This window comes from Gambusia affinis, linkage group LG16, assembly GCF_019740435.1.
Source record: "Gambusia affinis linkage group LG16, SWU_Gaff_1.0, whole genome shotgun sequence".
NCBI lineage: Eukaryota > Metazoa > Chordata > Actinopteri > Cyprinodontiformes > Poeciliidae > Gambusia > Gambusia affinis.
In genome coordinates, this window is record NC_057883.1 from 3,333,663 (window position 1) to 3,361,502 (window position 27,840).

The 27,840-nt window shown below is 41.2% G+C and overlaps 1 protein-coding gene across 11 annotated transcripts in view; it reads right to left on the reverse strand.

Annotated features, from left to right (window-relative positions):
- The window catches only part of fgfr3 (fibroblast growth factor receptor 3), a 78,354-nt gene that overhangs the window by 11,749 nt on the left and 38,765 nt on the right, over positions 1-27,840 (reverse strand). For 3 of the 11 annotated variants that reach the window (XM_044142810.1, XM_044142807.1, XM_044142804.1), the window contains exons 5-9: positions 20,198-20,367; positions 11,289-11,412; positions 9,985-10,175; positions 2,894-3,038; positions 2,255-2,430 (exon numbers count right to left, since the gene is read on the reverse strand). In XM_044142810.1, coding sequence (XP_043998745.1) covers positions 2,255-2,430; positions 2,894-3,038; positions 9,985-10,175; positions 11,289-11,412; positions 20,198-20,367 — 806 coding nt within the window. Of the gene's footprint in view, positions 1-2,248; positions 2,431-2,893; positions 3,039-5,046; positions 5,192-9,984; positions 10,176-11,288; positions 11,413-20,197; positions 20,368-27,840 lie in introns of all 11 variants that reach the window. The other 8 variants (XM_044142811.1, XM_044142808.1, XM_044142803.1 and 5 more) reach the window with 5 other exon arrangements.

Consider the following 27,840-nt stretch of genomic DNA (forward strand, 5'->3'; position numbering starts at 1 on the left):
AGTGAGGGGGCTGCAGGGGGCCCCACATCCTCCCACCATCTATCTACCCACAGGGCGGAGCCCGGGGCCCACTCCTGCTTTTTTGATGGATATCTTGGTGTCAGTCTGCCGATTCTGGCCCTCTAGGCCTGCAACACCAAGCCTACTTACAATGACTTTAAGAAAACGAGGAGTATGATGTTAAGCATAAAAAAAAAATAAATCTCAAACCCCAATTTGAAAAGCATAAAAGTAATATCTGACAGAACATGCCTGGGGGTTACAGGAGATTTACTTTGAGTTATGAAAGAGAGAGGAGAAAACTGGGAGATTAGCCTCCCAAAATTGAAGATGAGATTATAGAAAAATGCAATAAGAACTTTCCCTCCGCTACCTTATAAGACCATGAAGGTGGAAAGAATTAGAGCAGAATTACAGGCTGCTATATGAGGATCTACTGGACTCAAGCAAGACTTCATTATGTACCAAAAGGACAATGGTTACAGCTAAACTCTCGGCTTTGTTGTTTTCCACGAACTGATTTGTGATGTCCAAGCTTGTGCTCCTAGAAGTACGCAACCTTTCAATTACAAAGCTGGAAGGCTGGAATTGGATCAAAACAGCCTCAGAGTCGACTTTTCCAGCAAACAGAGTCCAGCAGGTAAACGAAGCCGTTGAATTGGGTGTTTGTATGAGTGGAAACGTTCGGATTTTAAAGGTTCTCTTGCCTTCATGAATAGTGAATAAACAACCAAGTTAAATCTGCCAAAACAAATGACGGAAATAACTTCAAGGCTACTCTTCGTTCCACCTTCTTACTCTCATAGCAACCAAAATGTTAAAAGAGTTGCTGCAAATTTGAACTCCATCTTGTTTTCTAAGCAGTTCCAGCAGAAAAAGACAAAAAAAGGAGAGAAAAGGCTTGTCCAACTGCAGGTTGTGGTGAAGCAGCTGCTCCACTTCGTGTTTCTCTAAACAGTTAAGTGTGAGAGGGAGAGTGTGTGTTGTTACACTCACAGTGAAATCTAAAACTGACACTGACAGTCGGAGGAGGGCATGAATATCCCTGCACTGAATCTGCTCCAAGATAAATGTGAACACATGTCAGCAGAGTGATGCCTTACAGGATCCCAGCAGGACAAGAGGAAGATCCATGACAGACAGGTGTGTGATGCCCCTCTCACTTCATTTGTGCCGCATGTAGTATTTTGTACTTTGACTTTTTCGCACTTTGTCATTTGCAATGAACCGATGTGAAAATTAGTGATGACATCACTCGATATTGTCATTAATATCGGACTATTTGTGTTTGTTGGAACGATACTGATGCGTTACAAAAATGACTAATAACGGCCGATGCTAATGTCGTTGCCGATGTATTGTGCTGCATGACCATGCAGAATCACATTACAAACCTAACCTAAGCAAAATAGAGCATCCATCTAACTGTCATGGCGAATATTGAGCAAACTTTTAAAATGTCACAAGGAAGAAGAAAAAAAAGAATAAAGAAAATTAGCCATGTCTCCATCTACTGGTTTAGAGCAAACCAACCAGGCTACGACAAAGGGTAATTTTGTCAGATGATGATGTGATGCATGGCTACAAAAAAAACAGAAAGTATTTGTAAACTAGCATGGACCACACGTCTCGGAACAATGGAGAAAGGTTTTCAGGAATGTGTTGCTATTGGGGAAGTTGTCATCGTTCTCTCAGGTCAGCTAGCATCGGTGATGTCACACGTTGTCTGGAGATGTAGAGAAAGAACGGGAATTCTTATGTTTATAACAGAGGGAACACAGAGATAAATGTTGGTAACGTGAAAACCTATTCAGTTTCAGCTGGAGGAAATGGTTAGCCCCTCTAACCTGGAAGGAATAAAGGTCTTATTCATAGACAAATTGAAACAAATCAATAAGACTTGGCAACCACTTCCACAAGTATTGGTAACTAATCGACGATGGTTTGTCTTGATTGTTGGTGAGGCAAGTCGTTCAATAATACTTTTTGTCAAGAAAAAAAATACTAACTATTATTATTTATGGGTATCAAATAAAATGTGGTGGAACATACATGGATGCCATGTGTTTACTTTTTGTTTTATGTCATATAAAATCTCAATGAAACGTTTGTGGTTAGAGTGTGAATACGTTTGCATGTTGCCATGAAGTGAATCCGGATCAAATCGGCTCAGCTGGGCGTTTTGGCGCCCAAACCGACAAGAGAGAAAAGGAAGGGAAAGCACTGTGCAAATCTTGTATCTACTTTCTGTTACCTGTCTCTTGAGGGGGAACTTTGACAGTTTCTGCACAGGTGGTGTGGGGAGAGTCTTCGGCGTGGTCATTCTCATGCGGCAGAGGAAGACGATGACCACGGCGAAGACGAAGAGCACGCAGCCCGTCAGGTAGATGAGGATGTCGGCGTAGTAGTCGTCTTTGCCCGAGTTCACTGCTTTCGAAGGGAGGAGGCCGAGAAACATCAAAGGCACAGTTTAGCTTTTTATTAGCGGCACAAACACACCAGAAACTTATTTCTGCGCAATAAAGACACATGCATCATTTTAATTTCAGAGCTGCGGCAAGTAATTGTAGCCGTTTCCAAAAATGGAGGCAATTATTGACATCAAGCGTAAGAGATGTTTTACACTGTCTCTTATCCTTAAGATGCCTGAACAGATGATTTAAAGTGATCAAAGAGCAGCAGAGGCGTTTTAATTTCATGCCTCGTCTTTTCAAATGAAGACATAATAACATGTGCTAAAGAAATTCAAATTGTTGGTAATGATCCACTAAAATACACAGTAAGTTACAGACACTGCACCGTATGAATACTCCTGTAAACATTTGCATGAGAGGAAGATGAAAGAGACAAACAAGAGTCAACAAGAGAGCCTGTGTGGTGAAGAGGAATATACCTGGAAGCACCGTCAGCCAGGCGGAGTGGTAAGCAAAGCCGATAGAGTTCCCCGCCAGACAAGTGTACTCGCCCGCATCCTCAAAAGTTACATTGGTCAAGAAGAGAACCTCTAGCTCCTTATCTGTTGTGTTAATACCGGCCGTCTGTGGGGGAGGGAGGGGGGATAGAGATGGAGCAGAAGGATGTAGAGAGGAGATTCCATGAGCCCAAAAGGTTTTATTAAAATAAACACCAAACACCGCCCTGAAGAAGAGGAGAGGGCCGAGGAGTCAGCTTTGCCACCACCAACAGCTGAAAATACCAAAGAAGCACCGTTACCCAGCTGTGCTTATCTCAACAGAATGAAGCTATTTCTTTAATGTGTGTGTGTGTGTGTGTGTGTGTGTGTGTATGAATGTGGGGGGGCTGATGCTAACTTTAAATTAGAAAGACATTTGAAAAAATTTGTATTTCACAGCAGCATTTATTTCTATAAGGCAAGTGGTGGGCACACTTCCACTAATGCGCTAGTAACAGAGCTAATTTTTCATTTAGTGCTTCAGCTAACTTTGGAAACATTCAGTACCCTTAGCATTCCCTAAATTAAAGTGCTAATTTGCTTGGCTGTTTAGTAAACATTTAGTTGAATAAAGTTTGACATTTGTGTTGAAGTTTTGGTCACTGGCACGCATTGTGAGTATCAACATGGTTGAATGTAGCTCATTAGCATTAGTTTCCGCTACATACTGTGTTGCTACAGCACTTTAGCGCTAGCAGAACTAATATTTGTGATTAGTGTTTTAGGGTTCGCACAACTAACTTTTTAATTTGCGCTGCCCACTGCTGGTGTAAGGTAAAGGTGCAAGTATCTGTGACCAGCTGACGACACAACTTTAACGTGATATTTTTAATAAGACAAAGTTGTAATAGCGGCTTGTGATTGTAAACTGAGCCACTAAAAATGCTCTCATTGTCCATTTCCAATTCTGCCAGGACTATGGCTGCACAGAAATCCCCAAATTTGAATCCACGTTTCATTGATATACAGTACAGACCAAAAGTTTGGACACACTTTCTCATTGAATACAATGAAAGTGTGTCCAAACCTTTGGTCTGTACTGTATATGAAATACATTTATTAATATTGTAGAATTTGAAGCAATTATAACAATCATCACTAAAAGGACAGTCCAAGTTTTCGAAGTGCATGAAGGTTATACATCCTCCCTGCTGTGAGACAACTTTTGTTGTTTTCATTTGGTACAAATTTGGATGCAATTTTTGAACCTTTAAAAATGTGTTTTGAACAGACGTTTACATGTAACCTAATGTTTATTTAATGGAAACAGAAACAAGAGAAGGTTTGCCACCATTTATCTGACTTGTAACTTAATACACCATTCCCATGGTGACATATGGTGGTGGCAGCATCATTCTGTGGGGATAAAGCCCACTTGTGAATTAAGTAAGAACTACAGGCAGAAAATGCTGTGCTTTACACAGAAAGATAATCAGTTGTGTACCACTTCATACCTCTCCTGTTTTACTGTCTCAATTTATGTTCAGATATGTATAAGAAAATCAATTTTGTGCTTTTTTTACAAAGAAAACTTCTCTTCAATAATCTTGAAAACTTAGGTTGACACACTGCACTTTTATCAAACTGCATTATGAATACATAAATAAATAAAAAAAACACTTCAATGATGATTTTTCCTACTTTGACTAATGCTACCGCAACAAGGAGCAGTCAAAGTGCCTCAGTGATATCACAGCCCCGTGCCGCATACTCTGATATAAAACGCCATTAATATTGCGGGAGAATGCCCTCCATGGGAAATCAATAGCAATCTGTGTGTTTGAGGGAGGCTTGGTCAGTGAGGTTTTAGATTTATGGCATATTTGTGTGCGAGAGTGAGACTTTTGAATCCATGGCAGCAATTAAGAACGCAATGTTGTGTCTGCTATTGATCAGGGTCAACATGGCGCTCTGAGTTAAAATGAGTGATAGCTACTCACTAGCCAGATGTGATTACTTGAACCCAGTAGAGGAATGTGCGTGCGTTTGTCCTATTAGCAAGTCAAGCAGACCCACAACCAAGAGGAACCCTGCAGGCAGCGGAGAGCGTCAGATCAGGTGAAGGCGGTTCCTGCTAGCAGCTCAGTATTTACCTGGTTTGTGTACCATTAGCCAGAAAGCTTTTTCCGACATGCCTACAAAGTTTGAGGCACGACACCAGTACTTCCCGGCGTCTTTCTCTGTCACGTTGGACAGTTTCAGAATACTGCGAGCCACGGTGTGTTTACTGACATTACTCTGCGAAGGGAAAATTGAGAGGTACGATGAGGCCTGGGAAAGTCTTGTAAGAACACAGTAGCTGCATTATCATTGACCATATAATTGTGCAACTGGACATGTCGAAAATAAATTCACTGGGTGGAAACAGGCTAACTATTTTTTCAATAAAATGTTTTGGTGGAAGGATGAGGTGGTTATTTAATTCACAAAACACTTTTTCTCCATCACACGAGTCACAACAACTGAATGTTGCCACTGGCGCAAACTACAAAGAAGCAGAAGATGGCAGGAAGTAGTTGGTTTTTAATGTTTTTATGAACTGTGATTTAAAAAGACTAATACCATCAACTAATTCACATGCGAGTTCCACAGCATTTCTTATTGAATGGAAACACTGCAATTATGAAATAGTATTTTTTCAAAGTCTGTGGCGCCTTCAGTAGCTGCGTTTGCCTCAACCACAAAATTACACAAACTGAAATTATGAAAATGAATGTACTTTGTGGAAACGCTGCAAATTAGAAAAAGAAACTCTCCTTTTTCAATAAAAAGTTTCGGCAAGCGGTGAGATGGTTTTCAGTCGAAATTGGTTTACTTAGCATAAATGCAATGGAAACACTTTTTTTCTGCATCACACGAGTCACACAATCAACAACTGGATGTTGCCACTGGTAAAAACCACGAAGAAGAAGACAACAGGAAGCAGTTGGAGGATGATGGCCCTGAATGTTTTTCAACTTATTTCAACTTATTCACATGTGATTTTAATTGTGCTTCTTACTTAATGAAAACACCACAATTGCAAAATTGTGTTGTTGTTTTTTTTTGCACACATTTTTAATGGAAATGAAGTTTCTGTAAAAAAAAAAAAAAACCCAACAAAAACAGCAGCAGCTTAAGAAAACCTAGTCTTTTTTTATTCATATGTGAGCTGAGTTGACTAAAGAGTAGAAATAAAAGTGAATTTCACTCGCAGTCTCAAGAACTGATGTGTGAACATCTCTGGTGTTAAATCTCTTATGCATCTGTGAATGCATACCAACTACTGGCTGCCCTAGATGGGATTAAATTATTAAACAGCACATAAAAAGGAAAGCAAATCAGATTTTAATGTAGCTAAATGAACATCCAGTGTTTGACTCCTCTTCTTCGCCTCGACGTTAAGTCTTTTTCCAGGCACTACAGATCATCTCCCCCACCCCCTAAAAACAACAACAAAAAAACAGAGAGAAAGAGAGACACTCCTCCCACCCCGAGCTGTGTTTAAATGCCACACATGAGAGAGAGCATATCATGTCTGAATGAGCTGTGGTGAGTCCTCATAGAGAGGCACACACAAGTTTCTGTAAATACTGTTTCAATTATGCGGCGGTCGAAAATAGAGCCTGGAGCCTCAGTCTGGGCCGATGGAGCCGTTCCCCCCCACTCCTCCTCTTCCTCCCCTTCACACTCCATCTCTCTGCCCATTCATCTCTCCATTTCAGCTTGTTGTTTTTTTTTTTTAAATTAAAGTAATCAGTTTTTCACACACTCTTCCCGAGTCTGCAGGATGATTTATATACTAACATGTCTTCCACAGGATATTTTTTTCTATTAAAATGTAACACAATTAAGTTGCTGTGCTAAAACGGCCGGTGAAAGAATAACCAGCTGCAATCATGGTTGAATAAAGGGAGCATAAAAAGGCCAAGTGGGACAAGCAGCTTGCTAAATAAATGCAGGATGCCAAGCACTTAAAAACTATTAGTGGATATTTATTATCTGTACTTGTTTTCGTACCAAAATCAAAATAGCATCAAGACATAAAACCCTCCTAATTGTAATAACAAATAATTTTAGCTGCTTTAGTTAGAATTGGTAATGTTCCGTTTTAAGTGATAAAATCATGGAACAAGATTTTGCTTAAAATTATAAACATTTGTGTTAATACCATGAAAGAACATCATTTTTAACCAATTTCATCCTGTGAGAACACGTAAAATGCAAAAAACAAAGTATTTTCAATAGTAATAAAAGGTTCAACGATTGCATTTCACTGGCCGATCCCCATTACCGATCTTTAAAAAATTTGACCTCTAAATACCAATTTTGGCCAATTTTTTTTTGCTTGAAATGTTGCTAAATATAACAAGAAAGTTGCTGAGCTGGTAACAGTGGGTTGACTGTTGTTAATTGTGAACCTGGTGGGCCGGTCTGTCAGTCAAACCTCTCACAGCAGAGCAGAAGAAGACAGTGGTTGATTTTTAGACCTTTGATGAGATAGAAAAGATCGGCTTCGCATGTAATTATAGGCCGATCACAGATCTCCTAAAATGAAGAAAATTGGCGCCAATTTGCATTATTTGAACTGTTTCTTTTTTTGTCTCCGTAGAAGCCACATCTGGTCTGACAATCTGGCTGTGATTCCTTCACGGAGCCAACAACTCTCCTGCTGTTAACTTTTCTTTCACATAGAACGTATTCCTCCATCATTTCTTGTTTTTTTTTTTTATGTCTGTGCTCTGTTTTCTCAAACCTCCAGTTGCTCGTAGCAGACGGCGTCTTGTACCAAGTCAGGTTCTGGTTCTGCTGGAGGTTTCTTCCTGTTGAAGGGGAGGTTTTCCTCTCTACTGTCGCCACATGCTCAGTATGAAGGATTGCTGAAAAGCCAGCAACCCAACACAAGTGACTGTTTACTGTCGCTACATCTTCAGCAAAGAGTGAATGTGGAAAGTTTAATTTGAAAAATAAAGTGACTGGATTGAAATGACTTTTTTTTTGGTAAAGCGTCTCGAGACGACATTTTTTGAGAATTGTCGCAATGCAGATAAACTGAATTGATAAAATTTCATCCTGTCTTGTAAAAAAATCCCCCCAAAAATAGTGTTTTGGCGACTTGATGTGCTGCTATGACAAATTCCTTCGTAGGTGAGACAATTTATTTGACACATAAGCAGGATAAGAGATGACTGCAGCCGAAGAAAGTCTTTCCGTCTGTTGCTGTTTTTCTTTTTTTGTGTTGTTGCAGAAAGATGTATGAGGATAGATTCAGGGAAAACAGCCCCATGATCTTCCTTCCCTCTTATTCCTTCCTTCCATTCTCTCCGTTTCTATCTCCAACTCTTTGGTCTTAATATCCCTCTTCTGCCTCCTTTTCTTTTTTTTTTTCACACACAAGCCTTCATCTAACCCCGGCACTCTGTCACACGTTCTCTCTCTCTCTCTCTCTCTCCCTGCTGACTTTGCCCTTCCTTCGGTTCCCTCACTCATTTTTTCCATGGCTTTTTTTGGGTGCCTCTTTGCTCTCTCATTCCCTCCTCCTCCTCCTCAAACCACGCGACGCAGCACATCTGACGGCAGCGGTGGTTAGCTGAGCCCGTCTCCCTCCCTGCGTTTGCCGCCACCACAGCAGTTAACTTAGTCCAAACCAGATGCTTGTTTTTATTCCTTCTCTCCAGAGGGACAAGAAAAGAAAAGAAAAAAAAAAAAAAAGCTGGAGGGTGCAAAAGCCCTGTTGGTTTGCAAAGGGAGTCTTTCCCTCATCAACCAGAAAACATTTGAAAACCCCCCCAAAAAAACAATGTTTATGGTGGAATCCAGGTGAAGTTGCTTCTTTCAGTAGCTGTGTTTTCATTAAGCATAAAATTGTGCAAGTTGAAAGTGGGAAATCAAATTTGCTTAATGGAAACATGCCAATTTTGAAAAAAACGTATGTTTGTGCTAAAAAGAAAAAGTGACACTAAATGAAGTGGGTTTTTTTTTTGGCCATATCAAAATTTGATTACTTCACAAAACTGCAATGGTAACACTTTTTTCAGATGTTGCAACTGGTGGAAACGTTGAAGAAAACCTCAGGAAGTAGCAGGAGGATGATGGTTTGTTTTTGTCTTTTTTTTCCTCACAGCATCACAGTTCATCAAAAGTTGTTGGGCTGATTTATTGGAGCTGGTTTCCTTAATTTCGGCTTACACGCTTACAATCTTATCCACTGATTATCACTTAACAATACTCACTCCACTGTTACCAACTCAGCAACTTTCATGCTATATTTAGCAACATTTCAGACAAAAAAACATGGGTAAACATGGAGTCGGCCATTGGCGGGTCAGGCTTTTTAAAGATCGGTAATCGGCGATTGGTCAGAAAACTGCAATCCCCTAATTCCAACGTATTGAGTCCATAGCTCCTCTGTAAAATGGCCGACAACAATTTTCCCAAAACGCTGCATACGTAGCCGCTCCAAAGTATAAGAGGCTTGTCACTGCAGCACCTGAATGAGACCCCAACATCTCCTCTGATGGCTGAATGATGAGCATCTCATGTAACTGCATGATTTGTAATTCAATTTATTCACATGATTTTAATTTAATTCCTTATTAATGGAATCACTGCAATTGCAAATTTTATTTTATTTTTTTCCAACATCAGCAGAATATAGAGAAGGATTTGCGGACATTTGCAATGGAGATGCAGCTAGTGATGAATTTATTTCATGGGTGGAACAACTCTTCCAAAATAGCAACAAGATGCTTCATCACACGCCACACTCGCAGTAAGAGCAGAAATCTGCTTTGATTTACAGTGATATCATTAGCTTAATGGCTCTACACTTCCACACGCTCCAGTGTGTAGCAACGATGCTTTACCGTTCGAGCAATGAGCTCTTCAATTAAGAGCAGTGAAGGAAACCCCGTGGCCCCCCTTCTGCAAAGGCTCATTAAACACGACATTTAGGAAAGATTAACAACGTGTAAAATTATCTCGCGCTGAGCATGGCTCCAGGCTGGCTCATTAAGACGTAAACCCACCACGGTGTGTGGCTCCAAACCCACCTTCAGGACGTTGACGTAGGGGGCGCCGTCAGGGCCGTAGCGGCTGCCATTCACCTCGATGTGTTTGAGCCACTGGATGTGCGGCTGGGCGTCGCTGTAAACCTTGCAGTGGAACTCCACGTCATTGCCCACCACCACTGTCTGATTGGCTGGCAGGCCCGCCTGGAGGATCGGCCGGTGGGGCGAGCGCTCTGAGGGGGGAAGCGTAGACGGTAAGTAAAAAAAAAAAAATTTTAACCAGATCAGACAGATAAATTATTCCCTGGATATTTAAGTGAGATGCTGCAATTTAAAATGAATTCTGAGCACAACAGGAAAGCAGCGAAACGCAGACGAAGCAGGAGTCGAGTGAGCTCTCTTGTTAGAACGAGCTCATAATCTGGCCGCAGAATTTTAAAGGACTTGTAAATGTTTAAGCGAACGCTTTGTTTAGGCCAGTAAACAAGACTGTAAGCATGAAAAAAACATGAGCAATTTTGTCTAGTTTAATAGACAGCAAAACAGGTCTGAGTTTAGCAACATTCCTCACACTGTAAACAAATGTCAACAAAGTGACATTGAATTTTACAAGTTCCAAAAAGGTTGGACAGACAGATGATATACAGGCTTATGGAGGGTTAAACAGGACAAAGTTTAGTTTAAAAAAACTTTTTTAAATGTAAAATGAAATAAATAAAGGTTTAACTAAATATTTTAATCATTTATTTAATGTAAAATGTATTTATGAAATATGTTATTAAATTATTAAACCTAGAGTTTAGGGAAAAAAATTGTTTGCATAAAATAAATGATAGGAACTACAAAATAAAACATACAAACTTATACCCATCTAATTAGATAATTTAATTATTTCATTGTTCCTGTTCCTGCAGCGTTACAGTGAAGTCATTTTATCTGAAACTCCACCATAGAAATCAAGGGGCGGTGCTGTGGGCGGGGCCAACACCGATCTGTTTTATTTACTTCACATTACTTTACTTAATAATGTACTGATTGATTTTATATTGCTGCTAGTGAAATAGTGATTAATTAAAAAAAAATAATAATTTTGTCCCTTTTAACTCTCCATGTCCGCTTAGTTCATACTGTTGTAGGTGGAGCTACAATCTGTTTCCGTTTTACTGCAACTTTAATAACTGTCGACACAAGAGGCTCACTTTTCAAACTGGTGTTGCTTACAAACACGTTCAACTGAATATCATCGGCATAAAACGTAATAAAAAGACTGAATAACGGGAGCTGAACGTGGGCAACTGAAGGATAACCGTTAGCTTTGGTGAGTTAAAGTGAAAGTAGATGCTTACCCAACACGTCCAGCTGGTAGGTGTGACTGATGGTGCCGTACTTGTTCTGCACCACGCAGGTGTAGTTTCCCCGGTCCGACGGCACGGCGCTTTCCATCACCAAACTCCACTGCTGGTGTCTCAGCTGAAGATAGAAGGAATGTGTCATTACTACCAGGACTGTCATGATAACAAATATTGCTGGACGATACAGGATATCGGTAATAAATATTGCCGATATTCTGTATCGACAGTAATTATTGCGATACAGGATAATATAGTTTTGAGGTCATTTTCAAAAATAAAGATGTAATACTGCAAGTTTGCTCTCCCAAAGACCAGTAAACTCTAATTTTGTAAAGAACACTTCACACTGGAACATATTTTAATTACCCAAAAGTAAAACCAAAAACAATAAATAAAACAGAAATGAAAACCACCACATTAATAAAATGGATTATTAAGTCTTTGTACACCAATTTTCCTTCAAAAAATATTAATCTGGATGGAAATCATCCAGATCATTTAATTTATCATCCAATTAACTGACTAATTGCGACAGGCTTACTTACGACATGTTTAAGTTAGAGAACCAAAGTCCATTTGAAAACATCTAAGGAGATATTGTGGTGATTTTAAGAAGCAATAATAAAACAAGAAGGTGCGAGCGTTACAAACTGAACTCTACAATGCCAGAATTTGTTTGAAGGTATGCATGTGCAACAGAATGTCATCTGCATAAATTGTAATCAAATCACTGAATAACACCAGCTAAGGAACATGCGTAACAGAAAGATATGCGCTGGATTTTTCACTTTACTGTGGATCACTCTAATCCTCAACTTGATAACAAAGCTAAAGTTAATAAACAATGATGGTTAAATTATCATCATTCATCAAGAGAAGCCATTTTCACACCGGGTTACTTTCACAGGTGTTCAGCAAAGCAAATGTCTATGAGGGCTGACAAACTTTTTCTTCTTTTTGCACCTCCAAAATTGGTTCCACTGTACCACTCAAGAGCAATCCATCGCCGGAGACTTGAACGCTAAATTTTGCGCAGTAATTCAAACCAGGTGCGGCTGGAAGACAGATACTAAGTTGACAGCCTCAGAAGGCAAAGGGAAGGGGAGGGAGTTAGCAGAGGAGCGGCTACGGCGTCTCCCCAGGCCGGCGGGGGCGACCTGCGCCGCTTAACGGGGGGAAACGGTGAACTTCACTTGAAGAGGTCAGAGTTTCTAATGAGTGATGTCGACAAGGTGTCTTTTCGGGGTGGACCACTTCACCTCAGCTGCGTAAGAAAAAGGTTTTCACAAACAGGCTTTATGGGGGAACCAAACAGATATACGCGTCACATTTGCAGGCAACAAACCTCTCCCACCACCCTTTCTTCTTCTTCTTCTTCCCTCTGGCGCACACACTTCTTCACCCTCTCTCTTGGAGGTGCATTCGGAAAATAAAGCAACAGTGTAAATATTATGCCTGAGTGTGCTTTTTTTTTCATCTTCTTCTTCTTCTCGCAGTTGCATGGTAACATAAACCAGGCCGCCCGCTCGGTGTTGGCAAATGGTTTTTCTGTGGAATGGCTGGCTCCACCCCGTCTATCCCGTCTCTGAGATGAGGAGTCAAACTCAAGTCAATGGCTGCTCTCATGAGCAGATGAGTGACGCCTTGTGCTGTGGTCGCTGAGGGGAGGGAAAAAAAAGTTGGTGCATGAGAAGGGAGGAGGCTAAAATGTGGTAAAATATGAGCTGGAGCTGATATTCAGTGAAAGCCAGGACCACCAACAGAACCAGGGAGACTATAATCACAGCTATGCCATACATTTACCACTGTCTCTCTACTTCTGGGACTTCAATGTGCAAACGTTTCATTTCAGATGTTACGATTTTGACGGACTTTGTAAAAAATCTGAACTCATGTTTTGTTTCTAAATGTGGCATTTCATGAATGCGTAAAGTCCTGCAAAAGCATCTACACCTTGGTAGCTTTTTGGACATTTTGTGTACTTTGTTGAGATTGTAAGTGATAGAGAAAAATAAATTAGTTGATACTGGGCAGTGGTAGGACACAGTGGGAGGATTTGTTCAAAAGTGTTTACACATAAAAACCTGAAAAGTGTTGCTTCCCCTCTTAAGTGAAACCATCCTGTTACATTCACAAGTTCCAGTGGGAACCTTTTTGTCTGTGCGTTTCTGGTAGGCCTGTAAATCTGACGTACAGGCAATATCCGCAACAATGGACGACAAAGACGCTTCTCTTCATCCACTGCGGGTTCATTTCTCCTTCACAAATTGTTTTGATTGGACATTGGAAAAGACAATTGTTCTGCTCAAGTTGTGCTGAAAGCAGTTGGCCGATCAGCAAAGCCATTTAAGCCTAAAATATCATCTCAATGCTAGACATGTAGCAGCAGCACAGACGTCCCCAGGGCTAATGTCAGCGTCCACATTCCACATTTCTACAGAAATCAATCATCAATAATCAGGAGTTCCTGAAACACTGGAAAGATTGAGTAGAATAACACTTTGCACCAACCTGATGGTTGAATAACCTAAATAACAACAAATATCTGTCTTGTTGAGCTCAAATATCAATTTATTCAATAATCAGGTTGATGGATCTCTAGTAATGACTCAAGTGATTGCCCCACTTTTCAGATATTCATTTGTAAAAAATAAAATAAAATTCAAACTATCCTTGTCCTGGTGTATGACATAAAATTCCCCCCAAAAATGCTAAGAAAGTTTGCCACGGCGAGACACTCTTATCCAGCTCTCGCTTTCTGAAATTGAATTTTTGCTGTTGATTAAATATGAACTTTCAGTGACTTTGAGTGTTAACATTCCTCCGCCTTTCATTGGTCACTTTAATTATTTTCTACAAGCGGGCCGTTGGCTTTTATTAACATGTTACACTGGCCAACCCCTGGTGAACCTGTAGCATTAGTCTCCAAACGTGATAATCCCATCCATTTCAATCATGCCAGATTCCAAGCAGAATTAAATTATTAAGCAGCTTATGTTCCAGTCATACGAGGCTTTAAAGGTTTTAGGGGCTTTGGCCGCGGCTGTACAGAGCAGCGCTAGCTATGGGAATGGTTGGGGGGGTTCACACCGCAAGGAACCGCCTGCATCGAAAGACGACAAAACTAGAGATGCACCGATCCCACATTAACACTTATACCAGTACCGATACTGGAACAAAATTCTAGATCTGGTTTCTATAACTGCAAAATCCATAAGGGCACATCCATTGTAATTCTATGCTTTGTGCTCTGAGCAACGTCCTGGTTTATCATTTATTTTTTATGTTATTTTTAGAATTCCTAATTGAACTTTGTGAACAATTTGAAAGAATGTTGGTTGCAGCTTATTTATTTTTATTTTTATTTTTTACCAAACTAGTCAACTTATTGTTTTTCTCAGTTTCAGTTTCTTTATTATGTATTTTCCATTGGCTATTCTACTCCTAAGTACACTGACTGAACAAATTAAAGCAGTTTTTTCCATGTTTGACCAAGATACATGGAAAAGCTATTGGTGTATTGCAGAGAGCTGTACTGGTCTAGAGTTAGCAGACACATTTGTAATCCAGCACATTAATGTCTGTCTTTTTTAAAAAAAAGAAACATTTGTAATCAGCTCAGTTGAGCTGTTTTCCTGTATGTGATCAGCCGACACTAAATCTCAAACAGGTATCGGTATCGGAAGTGGAAAGAAGTAAATTTGTGCATCATGAGACGAAGGTATTGTTGCTTCTGGTGCAGAGGGAAGACACAGAAGTACACTTTGGTTATCTCATCGCAGCAGCTGGCTATTTCACGCATCTCAACAGACAAAGTGAATTATTCTTGATGGACGTTAAAAGAAATAAAATTGAAAAATAGAAATTTTTTGGTGGTGCAGTAGTTGTTTGAGAAAACACAGGAAGTGCCGTTCCCCTTTATAGTCCAAACCCTCTGTCTTCACCTCGCAAAATAGCCCTGTCAGAACAAGTGGGGCCAGTTAGCAGAATTTATGAGTGTGTCAGAGCGGACCAGCGGCCCGGATCCGCGCTACCGTCTAATTTGACCCGCAGAGAGGGCGGAAGCAGGAAGACGCGGCCCCTACAGGGCTCGCTATTAAAACCGGGAAAGTTTTGTTCGTCTGATGCCCGACTTTGGCTCAGCTTGACACTTGCATCAACGAGGATGAGGTCGTAAAACGGGATGTGTGAAAGCGACAAAATCAAACCCCGTTAACGGCGAGTCCTGCCTTTCAAAACCATAGTGTGTTTTAATTAAAAAAACAAAACAAAAAAACAGGTGAGGAAAGTGAGCGTTGAGGCTACGGGAGGTCTAAAATTAGATGAGGAGTTGAGGGGGAAAAAAAAGGAGTCTAAAAATAATCCTGCAAGCGTATAAATTGTAGAGGAGGCTGTGCTACAAACAGTAGTGGAAACTGGAGGATTTTGAAGTGCTTAAAGTCTTAAAAAGTAACAGTGGAGGCAGATTAAAAGCTCCTGCTTTGGAAAGCTGTCAAAACAGAGGGTGAAAATTCTGAACGGAAGAAGAGAAAAGACCCAACACAATGAAACCCCCGCTTCCGCCAAACAGCAGCTTTATGTGTTGGAAGAGAAAAGATGGCTGAATGGGCTGATGGCACGCCTATCTCCTGCCATGTCCATCTGACAGCTCAATAGAGGGTTAAACTTTGACCTTCAGGCCCTGGCCTTGGAGTGCTCCACAGTTGTCTGGGAAGCAGAGCGGAGATGGAATCTGAGTTTTAATAAATGACGTACACATCTTATTAACAACTTCATGTAGTTTACCGTTTAGTTCTCCATAGTCCCTGAAAGTGCCTGAAAGTAACTTAAATGCCTCAAAAGAGACGGAGATGAATAATAAAATGTATGCTTCAGAGCAAAACGTGGACCTGGTGCATGAGAAACAGCTGATTATGCTGAAGTTATACTTTCTTATTAAACCGGAAAATGACCATTTGACAACAACATTGTCAGCAATTTAAAAAAAAAAAATTCTAGCTTCCAGCGGATCCGTCCAACTCATCAGTAAAGGTTTTGTCAGCAGCTTTTTAACTGTCTCCTGTTTTTGCTTTTGAACATTGCAGCTGAAAAAAAGTAGTGTGGGTATCAAGTTTCTACATTTTCTTTTTGGTTTTTTTTTTTTAGAAGTTCTTATTGACTAAACTTTCCCAATATTTCTTATAGTACATTTTCTTTTCAAATATTTTCAAATTCAGAAATACTTTGATCCCAAAGGGAAATTAGATGTTGTTGTAACTCATATGAATTCAAATTTCTCTAAAGAGTAATTGTACATGGCTTCTCTTCAAGAGGTGCTATCATTGCTGTGTCATGAATTCACAGCCATTCAGGCTCACAATGGAGCTGACGATCTGGCAGTGAGCGAGCTGCTATCTGACTGAAATGATTAAATAACCATCTGATGGACTTACATCGAAAAAGTTTGATTGTTCAAAGCAGGCCCAAATGCCTGACGCATCCAGGAATAAGTCAAATAGAAATGGGTCAATGATTAGAACTACGCCACGGGTCGGTTAGCTGCTCCTTAAACACGCAACTGACGTGAAGAGCAAAGCGGTTCTCAAAACCAACATGGCTGAGATTCATTCAGCTAACATTACACACAGCTGTCAGTACCAAAGATGATGTTGTCAAGTCAGAATGGATGCAGCAGGAAGATGGCTTCACCTTCAGGACCCTGATGGGAATAAAGTCTTTAGAATGTCATTGTTGTGGTGACAGAGCTGAGGCCACACCCCCACGTGAACCATTCACCTCCAAATGGAAGATGGGGTAAGACGGGGTGATACGGGGTGATACGGGGTGACACGGGGTGACACGGGGTGACACGGGGTGACGGAACGCTGTCTGCATCTGTCCATCGCTCACGCTGACGTGGAGACAATTCAATCTGGGGCCGATTTGTTTGAAATACTTCATGTCTTTATTTCTGTGTTTATTCATTCCATTTCCGCAATTGAAAGAAACGGAAGTGTCTAGCTGGCAGAGCTCAGAAGGAAATCCAAGAGAATTTCTTGAGTCAAAGAGAGAAAACTTTCCCGTTATGACGATATGCAAATCTCATCGTTATAATGAGAAACTTTCCCGTTTTTACCAGGTATTTAAAAAACATGCTTTTCTGACAGACTGCGACTTGTTAAAAGGTATAAAGACACCCGGTTTCCTCAAGATGGCTTCTAAAAATCCCAAGAAGTGTTCATGTTTTAATGTGAACAATCTTTCATATTTAAAAGGGGAGATATTTTGATTTTAACGAGATATGAATCTCTGTATAATGTGTTTTGCATCTCATTATGACGAGAAAGTTTTCTCTTTTAAACAAGGCACTGCTCCTGAATTTATTTCCAAACTCTGGCAGTTTAATGCTTCCGTAGGAATCAAATTACACACAGATAGATAATATTTATCACAGATAAATATTATAGATAATATTTACTAATTTGGTGACTTCTGAATGTAATTGGTGGTTTTTATTTAGAGGTACTACAGTAAATTGGGGGAGGAGGGACTGAATCAGGATTTGTTTGTGTAAAAATATGGTTTCACTGATAATTATTGAAACAATTTATAATCAGCATTAATTTATATTTTTAAAAAAGTCTTGAAAAGAAATATTTTTGGACTTTTTGGTTAACAACTTTGATTTGTAAAAGGCTGGAAGATTTAACAAAAAATAAATAATGTTAACCAACCATTTTTATTTCAATTTCTTTGAATTAGACTTTAGATCTAGAGACGACAGACAACGAGATGTTTGCTTAAATATTACGTCACAGTATAATGAGCTGTGCAGCAGAAACACAAAAAAATTAAAATTTTGGATGACAAGAAAAATCAAGTGTTGTTAATATCAAAGACACTAAAGTCCAGAGAAAATAAAGATATTAATGAGGCGGTGATGTGGTCAGAGGTCTGAAATTCGGATGGGTTCAAGCTGTTACGCCTGACGACCCCGAAGCCTGACCGTGTCACACTGGTCTGTCACCCAGTGCCATGACCTTTCCCTTCACCTCTGTGAGGGCAAACATTGCCCGCATGCTGATCACTAACTGGATCCTGAAACAGTTCTGGGACAGAAGGGAGGGGTGGGGAACGTGAATATCACTCAATAAAGACACGTGGGAGAACGTCTTCATTAACCAACACAGACATAAAGGAAGATGTTCCACTTTTTCTGCCATGTTCATCTTAATAAGTCATCAATCACCCCTGAAGGTTTAAATTTAAATTACAGCTAAGGAGAAGTAAAGCAGCTTTAATACACCAGATGGAATAGTAGGTAAGTGAGTAATTAAATGTAAAAATAAACGTGTTTATACGCTAATGTTAGCAAGAAAGAAGAAAAGCACAAGGTGCAATTTCTAGATTACAGATTTTTCAAAAATCTGTAATCTAGAACCAGTTAGGCTTTTCGGAATCAAACTAGAATTTTGACGTCATTTCCAAGTTGTCACCACCTGTTGGAGCAGGGGAGGTATTACAAGGTTGTTACTAAAAAAAAAAACCCCAAAAAAACCCAAAAACGTAATTAATGCAAATTGTTCTTAATTCACAAGAAATACTCAAATATTTTTTTTAAGTAGAACTGATGTAAATTCTTTCCAAAGAAGGACTTTCACAGGCATTTAATGAAGAAGTTGAAGATTGGACAAACAGGTGGAATAAACATGTTGTTCTCAGCAGTCAGTTGGGGATTAATCTGCTGCTAACAACGTGGAACCAACCTTATCATCAGCAAATCATCATGTACACTACAGACGCTAAAAGCTGCTGTCGGGGAGCCTCTTCAGTCCAAGTTAGGGTGTCCTGAGGGCTGCTGACAGGTGTGTGTGAATCTGTGCGGGTTGATGCGTGTGTGTGTGTGAAGTGGGGGGGATAGATAGATAGATAGAAGAACAGAGAGTGGGGACAGAGCGAGGGAGACAACTGCTGCTGGTCTGCTGGGAGCAGATGTTGGAAATCTCTGTAAACTGTTAATAGCTGCAGGATCTCATTACATTTAACTCTTTAAAGGCCAAAGATCCACTTGGGAAGAAACATGTTTCAGTGCTTCTCTGCTGAGACATTAGACGACGCTATAACCACAGTGATGTTTTAGAGCCAGTTTTCCTATGATATTCTTCAAAATATAGATTATTTGGTGTAAAACAAGATTTTTAAAAAAGATCCTATTATAGTATTATTACAGGTGATTAAATAATGTCTCCAACGATCAAAATCTGCTGTAAAGATTATTCAATAGAGAGCAAGGTAAAAGTGACTCGGACCAATTGAAAATGTTTAGCAGGACTTTTCAAACTGAATACCAGTGAGTTCCAGTATTACCGTACATATTTGGTTGTTAGTTATTAGCTAAACAAACCTAAGGCTGTGACAGAGAGCTCAGCTTCAAGTGAGTCTGACGACAAAAGTGAATACTGCAGCTGTTTGCTGCTGTATTCACTATCTGCACTGGACTATCATGTGAGCATGCATGTGTCTGGTTTCAGGACTGCAGTTTGACCCCCCCACCACCACCACTATTAAACTTATTTTGGTCGTTAGGTGGTAGAGTATGCCTCGGTGGCGTCTTTCACAACATTTATACACCGTGAGAAGATCCGCTGGGCACGGCGTTCTTTCACCACTCAACGTTTACGCTCCTTTAATTAGGGAAACTCACGTCAAGGACCAATCCCGGCACTAACCCTATGGATGGATGGACAGCGGTGTAACTATCCTCCCAGGGGGATTAACATGCCTTGCTACGCGACACTCTGGCAGCACCTTAAGGGGTGGAGATTGCGACCTCCGCCTGGCAGAGTTCCGAGTGTGAAAGTTTGGATCTAAAAATCTCATGAACTCCTCTACCCTTTTAGGTGTCAACATGCTCTTCCTCTCACCTTGATGCCTCCCATTCTCTGCTCGCCCTTGAACTCCTTGCCGTTCTTGAGCCAGTGGATGGTTGGCATCGGGTTTCCGTCGGCGGCGCAGCGGAACTTGACGGTGTTGGCTGCAGGGACGGCCAGAAGCTTCTTGTCCATCCGTTCGGGCTTGGTCCAAAAAGGAGCTTCTGTGGGTTCAAACACAAAATATTGTTACAGACAATAAAGGAATTCCCACAGAGTTGAAAGGACTTAAGAGAAAATGCTAAACCGGCCCAGTGGTCATTTTCTGCTCCTGTTTTCTTTAATATTCTTAGATCATATAACATTTTGAGGAAAGACCCTTTGGGAATGTACATATACATGTTCCTATAATTGCAAAAAGATGGCGCAGAGGGGAAAGCTTGCTCTCCTGCCCTGTTCTGAAAGTGATGCAGCTTGGATGAGTTACGCACTCTGCCAGAAACAAATGGGAGATTCTGGATTCCAAAAGATCCTCCGACACAACAATGTAAAGAGCAGGAAACATGAGCTGGCTCTTCTAAGTTTCGGCTTTACTTTTGCAAATTTGGGCACATATTTGTTCATATGTAGTCACACCTAGCCTACAGGCAACCAGTCAATTGTTCTGAGTGTCGCTTCGTCCAGAGAAACTGGACCATCGGCTATTGAGAAACGATTGTTTCCTGGAGGTGTGGAGTCTGTCAAAGTCTGCAACGGTTTTACTCAATCATTAACGTTTAGTTGTGACATATGTAATACGCCAACTTGATGAAGTTTACTGGCAATTGTGTGCGCTGTAAACAACTTAGAGATGGGAATCCAGCGGAATTGTGTAGGACAATGGCCAAACATACAACCACAAACTTTTACTGGGATTTAATGGGATAGAGCAGACGCTCTACCTTCTAACATGTCTGACCTGTGGCTCAGTATGGAAAACGGTCATATATTACTGTTAGAAGCTTACAGGCACCTGCGGACAAAGTTCTAACTCAACCCTGTTTTCATCCAATTTCAAGCCCCGCTTGGTTTACAAAGGGATGTTGTTCAGTTCATAACAGCGTCGCAGAGAAAAACACAGTTTGACAGAAATTGAAAAAGCATTAGAAGTGGAGCCTGAAGCTCTCCGACGGTCCGAACAACACTTATCATCTCCTTCGCCTCCGAAACAATGCGAGGGCTCATCTGAATTGCGCGATCTTGGGAGTTTGAAAACCTGTCAGGGTCGATTTATTGAGTTGTATTGAGGAGACGCTGGACAAAGGGAGTGCAGCCAGTCAGACGAGCTCTTTGTCCCATCTGTGAGGATGAGGAGGGTGAGAGCACCGAGGCATGGTACGCTCATTCTCTTTACTGGTCTCTGTGTGTGTGTTTCCCTGGACAAAAGCTGGGGAGGTGGCTGACCGGTCATCAGATGTCTCTTTTACTTTTCCAAACTCCGGAGGGGAGAGAGGAGCTAATTACCATCTGAATGCCAGGACTTCTGTCCGTGTGTGTGCTCCATCAGGCGTGCATGAGATAATAATTAAAAAGTAATCCGAACCCCCCCAATCCTCCACCCTGCAACAGCCGAAGTAACGCTTTCTTACTTCAGGTGGGACGTCAATCACTGCTGAATTACGATCTCGACGTCAGATCTGCTACATGTGCTTTTATCACGATGCCTGCAGTGTTCCGATGCATTTCTGATACACAGTGTTTTGGCTCCTGCTTTCAAACACTGGCATCAGCTTCACAGAGTAATTGCAACCAGACTGAGGGAGACACTGAGTGTTGAGAGACGCAGACGTATCCTCTGAGAAAGCAAACAGAAGGTTCCTAAAAACCTATCAGACAAACAGTAATTGCGTGGAGCGCAGACTTCCACCGTCGTCAGCTTGCAAAGACAAACACTCTCCCCACATCCAAGCACTCGCACACCATCTCCACTTCCACCTCCAAATGAAGAAACTCTGAGGCTTCCTGACTCCCCCGCTCGCCCCCCGATCTCCCTGTAGCGTTAGCGACTTGTCACTCCCGCTCGGTGTGGGACAACCCTCTAAAGAGTCTGAACACATTGTTTTCTTGGCATTGCAGTAAGCCACACACACACAGTCCAAAAAAAGAAAAGTAACACACACACACCCACGCACACTCAGGGTTTTTAAACAGTCGCTTTCCCAATGTGTGGTCCTTCTGCTTCTGAACTCATCCGAGCCTGAAAACGCTTTCCTGCTGTCGGTCCCTCAGCCACAATGATGTCTCCAACCCCAGAATAGACGGGGACTCAATACGTTGGAGGAGGCACCATGGTTTCCTACCCAAGTTTGGTGGGGTTTTTTTCTCTTCTAACATCTTGTTCAGTCACTGAGATGTCCCTTATTGTAATCGAATTCCAGTCCAAGTACAACATCTGCGAGGAGTTTTCCCAAACAATATCTTGCTCTGATATACAGACAATAAAAACTGTAGAGGTGCACCAAGAATTTGACCAACGTTACCGCAACTGTCAGATTTCCAGCAGGCCTCGCAGACCGATAAATGGACGTCTGAAAACGGATCTTTTTCAGTTAATTGAACACACCATCACAAAGAGCTTCCAGGTCACGTTGACGGCAACATTCATTGGTGTTTACGATGGTACTGAGCACAGAAACTTCAAAGTTAACTATTTCCAGTAAAGGTTTGACCTTCTGGTTGTGATTGTGATCAATCTTGGACTAATGCATACAAAAATGTGTGGTCAGATCTAATAGGTGACAGTTTTGACAGTTTTTGCATTGAATGCATACTTTCCTAGGTTTTAACTTTTAATAAAGTTAATAAGATGCATAAAAGAAGCTGATGCATTTTTAGAGTCCTTTGTCTTTTATTTCTTATTTTTGATGCATTTAATAAAATTGAAAAAGCAGAATCTGATTTTTCAATATTTGAGAAGTGAATAATCTGATTCAAATCTCTTCGTGACTGATTGGCACATCTTTGTTTAAACGAGAACTGTCACATGAACTGTTCATTTAGAGTGAACAAGAGAGCAAGAGTTTCGCCTGATAACAGGAAAGCTGTTCTCTGTTGTCCTGAAATGCTTCCAACCTCTGAGTGTCACCAAACAGTCCAGGACTGATGCGTAAGGGTTCTCTAGAAAATACGGTTTGTTTTGGGAAGTGTGAACCCGTAATCGAACTCTGATGCGGACCCAAAAAGCAAACTGTGGTTTGCCTACAAACGCAGGTCTTGGTTCATCTCTGCTGCTGATATAAATAATTAATGACAACTGCCAGAAGGCAAGAAAACAAATTTCTGTGGTTCTTATATGTTTCTGATAGTGTTGAATTCAGAATCGGATGAAATCGGCATAGACTAAATATGAGAAATTGATCACAGAATAGTGATTAGGGCATCTTAACATGAAAGAAGCCAAAATACAAAAATAAAAGTGAACAGAAGAGATGACAGTTGAAGCTATAAATTCTATCACTACACCAAAATAGTATAGGGTAATTTTTCTGAATTTAGATTCAGAAGATGTAGCAGTAAAAACATAAAGCCTTCCTTCACTTTAAAAGCAGCAAGCAGTAGCTGTTCTGATTGCAACATGACTTTCCTTTCAAACTGCAGTCCGGCTCCATGTGCTCTGCCACACACAGGAATTCAATCCCATGTCTAATTGGCAGGATGGTATTTCCTCAGCAGAGGCGGGATTTTCATGGGGGGGTAGAGGGGGGCACCTCCAAAGAGACACATGGTCCACAGAACCCTTTCCTGCCTGGATATTTGCTGTAGTGGAAACTCTTCCACTGCAACAGAATGATTCAGCCATGCCGCTGCAGAGATGTGTCCGCCTGACAGCTACGGAGTGGGGAAAACGCTCCCAGTGCCTAAAACTACACCACTGGCTTCCAGCGTGTTTGATAACTTATTCCAAAGCGTGATGGAGGAAATCACTGAACACAGAAGGAAGAAAGGCCAGTCAGTGGGAGAAGCAATGATTTACTGCTCCATTACAGGGTCATATTGCTCTGATTTGACAGGAAAGTATAAAAATATTTCACTTTCTTTTGTATAAAATTGCATGATCAAAATACTGCTTTGAAAACAATGGTAAACACAACTCCCTGTGTTGAAACATAAGGATGGCAGATTCATTATGTGGGGACACGTTGCAACATTAAAAAAAAGATGTACATCCTTTTCCTCCTGCATTTGTGCTCGAGTTTCTGTTGGTTTATCAAATAAAATGTAAATAAAAACGTTTATGTTTGTGAGGGATGCATCAATTCACTTTTTCACTTCTGATACAGACTCGGATATCTAAGGTTTAGTATCGGACGATACGATACGATACGATACAGAAAAACAGCTGGGTAGACTTAAAACATTTCCTTTTTCAAATGCAAACATAAATGCGCTTAACTACAAGTGTATTTGCCAACTCTGACCCAGAACAACACACTTTACTACCAGCAGCTTCACTAGCTTGGTCAAACATGTAAAGACAACTTTTATTTGTTCAGTCGGTGTAATTAGGAGTAGAACAGCCGATGGAAAATAAATAATAAATTGACAAAAACAACAGATTGACGATGTTGGTCAAATATCTTAAAATAAACTGCAACAAATCTTTCAAGTAGTTCAAAAAGTGCAAATAGGAATACAATGTAAAATATATGACACATGACATCACTCAGAGCACAAAGCATAGAATTAGACTGAACAGATCTGCCCTTATATATTGGGAACATTGTCACCGATACCTGAGCTAGAATTCTTTTCAATATTGGGACTGATCAGATATTAATATGTAATTTGAACGACATCAAAAGGCGTGTAGATCTTTTGTTTTTTTTCTTCTAATGCTGCTCCACATGCAGATGAGCCGTTTTTACATGAGTAGAAATAAACTACAGAGGTTAGTGGAGCGTGCAGCCCCAGCAGGGTTATGCACTCTGTGGCTGTTTTCCTTTAAGTCCTGCTGTTCCCACTGCTCTACCCTCTCCGACCACAAACCCCTGCTTCCGTGTCTTCACATTCCCTCTGACTTCCGGCTCTGTGCTGCGTGACTGCATTACTTCTGTCTACCAGGCTCGAGCGAGGGGGCAATTAGACGGGGCAGGATGTGGAGGGCGGCCGGCGGCTGGGGCGCGAGGCCCGCCGGTGCCGACACGCTGCACCGGGTGAAGTCGAAGAGGGTGTTTTAATTGCGTAATTGTATAATTTGCCCTCGCTGACGCCTGCGAGCTCACAGGCAGATTTCATTACAGATTACACTGGGGCCCTTTGAACGCGCACTGCGCCGGAGGGCCTGTGGGGACCGAAGGAAAACAGAGCTGGAAGAATGGCGGCTGTGGAGCAGCGTTGCGTGGCCCGGCGTCCGGCTCTCTGCTCTCCTGCCAGGGTAAATACGGAGGCTGCATAGCTCCAGAGCACGGCACAGCACAGATTAGGCTCTGTTAACATTCCACCCTCCAACACACACACACACACACATTGGACTTTTTACTCACCACAAGCTAAGAGAGTGGGCACTGCTTGTCCACTCAAGAAAAAAAAACCTCACTTTCAGATGTCCTGTTCACTGTGAGAGACTGGAAGATAACTGAACGCTTACATTAGTCACTCTGAGATGCCTCAACCACTGAGGCACTTCACAACTTCAAAGGGTGGAAGAAGAACCAGTACATATGGAAACATTGAGTCTTAATCTGCTAAGTAATCTACAGTAAAGATGAAATGATTAATCAAATTAATCGTAATTAATCGATTATTGAAATAATCTGTAACTAACTTAGGAATTGATTCATTGTTAACTGGAGTTTACAAAGTCTATAAAAAGGTAATTTCCTGAAAGAAAGAGGTAGAGATAACTGAGCTTCTCAACTCATGGGACAGCCCAGACACCCTATGGAGGAAACTCATTTCACACACTTGTGTCTGTAATCTCGTTCTTTCGGTCACTAACTGGAGCTTGTGACCATAAGAGAGGGTCGGATTGTAGACCGACCAGTAAATCCTGAGCTTTGCCTTTCAATTCAGCTTGCACAAATTTATCTCTTGTCTTCCCACTCATTTGTGAACCAGACCCCCGAGATACTTGCCCTCCTCCACTTGGGATACGACCTCGTCCGCAACCCAGAGATGGTACTGTACCCTCTTATAGCTTAAGAATCGGAGGTGCTGATTTTCATCCCAGGCCGCTTCACGTTCGGCTGTGAACCGATTCAATGAAGGCAGGAGATCACGGTTTGATGAAGCCAACAGAACCGCATCGTCTGCACTAAGGAGACATTCGATCCCGAGGCCATCAAAACGGATCATCTTACCACGATGGTCTCATACTCCAGTCCCCAAGGTCCGGTGTCCTGCAACTTTTAGATGTCTCTCTGATTCATCTCATTAGGATCCAATATTAGCCTGTTAGCAGAGCTTGTCTGCATGCTATTGAGGCAGTTTAGCCATTCAACTAAAGTGTGTTGGATGAGGGACACATCTAAAAGTTGCAGGACTCTGACCCTCAAGGATTGCAGTTTGAAACTGCCTTAACAACTTTGCATTGACTAGAAATTCTTTCTGTGAAATTCTTAAAATTATTTGATTAATTTACATTTTTGATCTGCATGAGTGAAAATCCCCCTGCAACCGCCCAACCAGTTTGACCAAGCAATACTTCCAACTCGTATTTTCTTCCTTGACAATTCTGGACGACTGGGTGATGTCATTAGAAAATGTTCACACTAAAAACACATTGAAATTTGTGTTTTCAGCTCAATATATTTTAACGTTCAACTTGAAATCATGCCAGCCCATATTTGCACTCCACTTGCACTAAGAAATGTCGACTCTTTTGCTTTTCGCTCACAACAATTTGCTGCTTCTTTTTTTTCTCTTGTGCTTCCAAGGTAAAAAGTCTTTCGTTCACTCCGCTCCCTCTTCCTGGAACTTGCTACAAGAAACTCTGAGACTGACTGAATTCATCTCATTTAGTCATTCTGCATCCAAACGACATGACATGTACTGGTTTTTATATTTTATTTGAGTTGCATTTGTTGCTGCCTCCTGGTCGGGGCTCCCTTGAAAAAATCAAATAAAATAAAAGTAAAAGGGGGTATGAATAAGTTTGGAGACCACTGCTGTTGTTAAGCTCAATTCCTTATCTGTTTCCTTTTAGCTGTATTTTCTGATTTGGTTGAAGGCATTCACACGGAACTAAGTTTACAAAGTCAAATCTTCAGAATGCCTTCCTACAGATTCTTCCACCAGGTGTGTTAATGAGTCACATCCCTGGTAGAGTCCTCTCTGTGTGTAGATGTTCTTCCGCTCACCATCAGGGACTCTCCGGCTGGCCGTGTGGCTCGTCACATGGCTCCTTCCTGCTGCAGCCCCGCTAATTAGCAGTGGCTTAGTGGACATTAAGCTGTGATAGGGGTTTAATGTTTCTGAGCTAATCCCTCTCCTTTTGGCCGGGAAATCGGAGCCTCGTATGTCATGAGGTAGACTTACACCCAGAGATTAAGTCTGGCAGTCAGAGGGTATTTACCGGAGTGCAGGATGTCTGCCGAAAGCTGTTGCCTTTGCTGCCACTTATGTCCGCTTGGAACACGGTCCAGGCTTTTCCTGCTGAGCAAAGGCTGTGCATTCAACATGTTCGGGTTTAACACTGAAGGTGTTCCGCTTATCCAGTC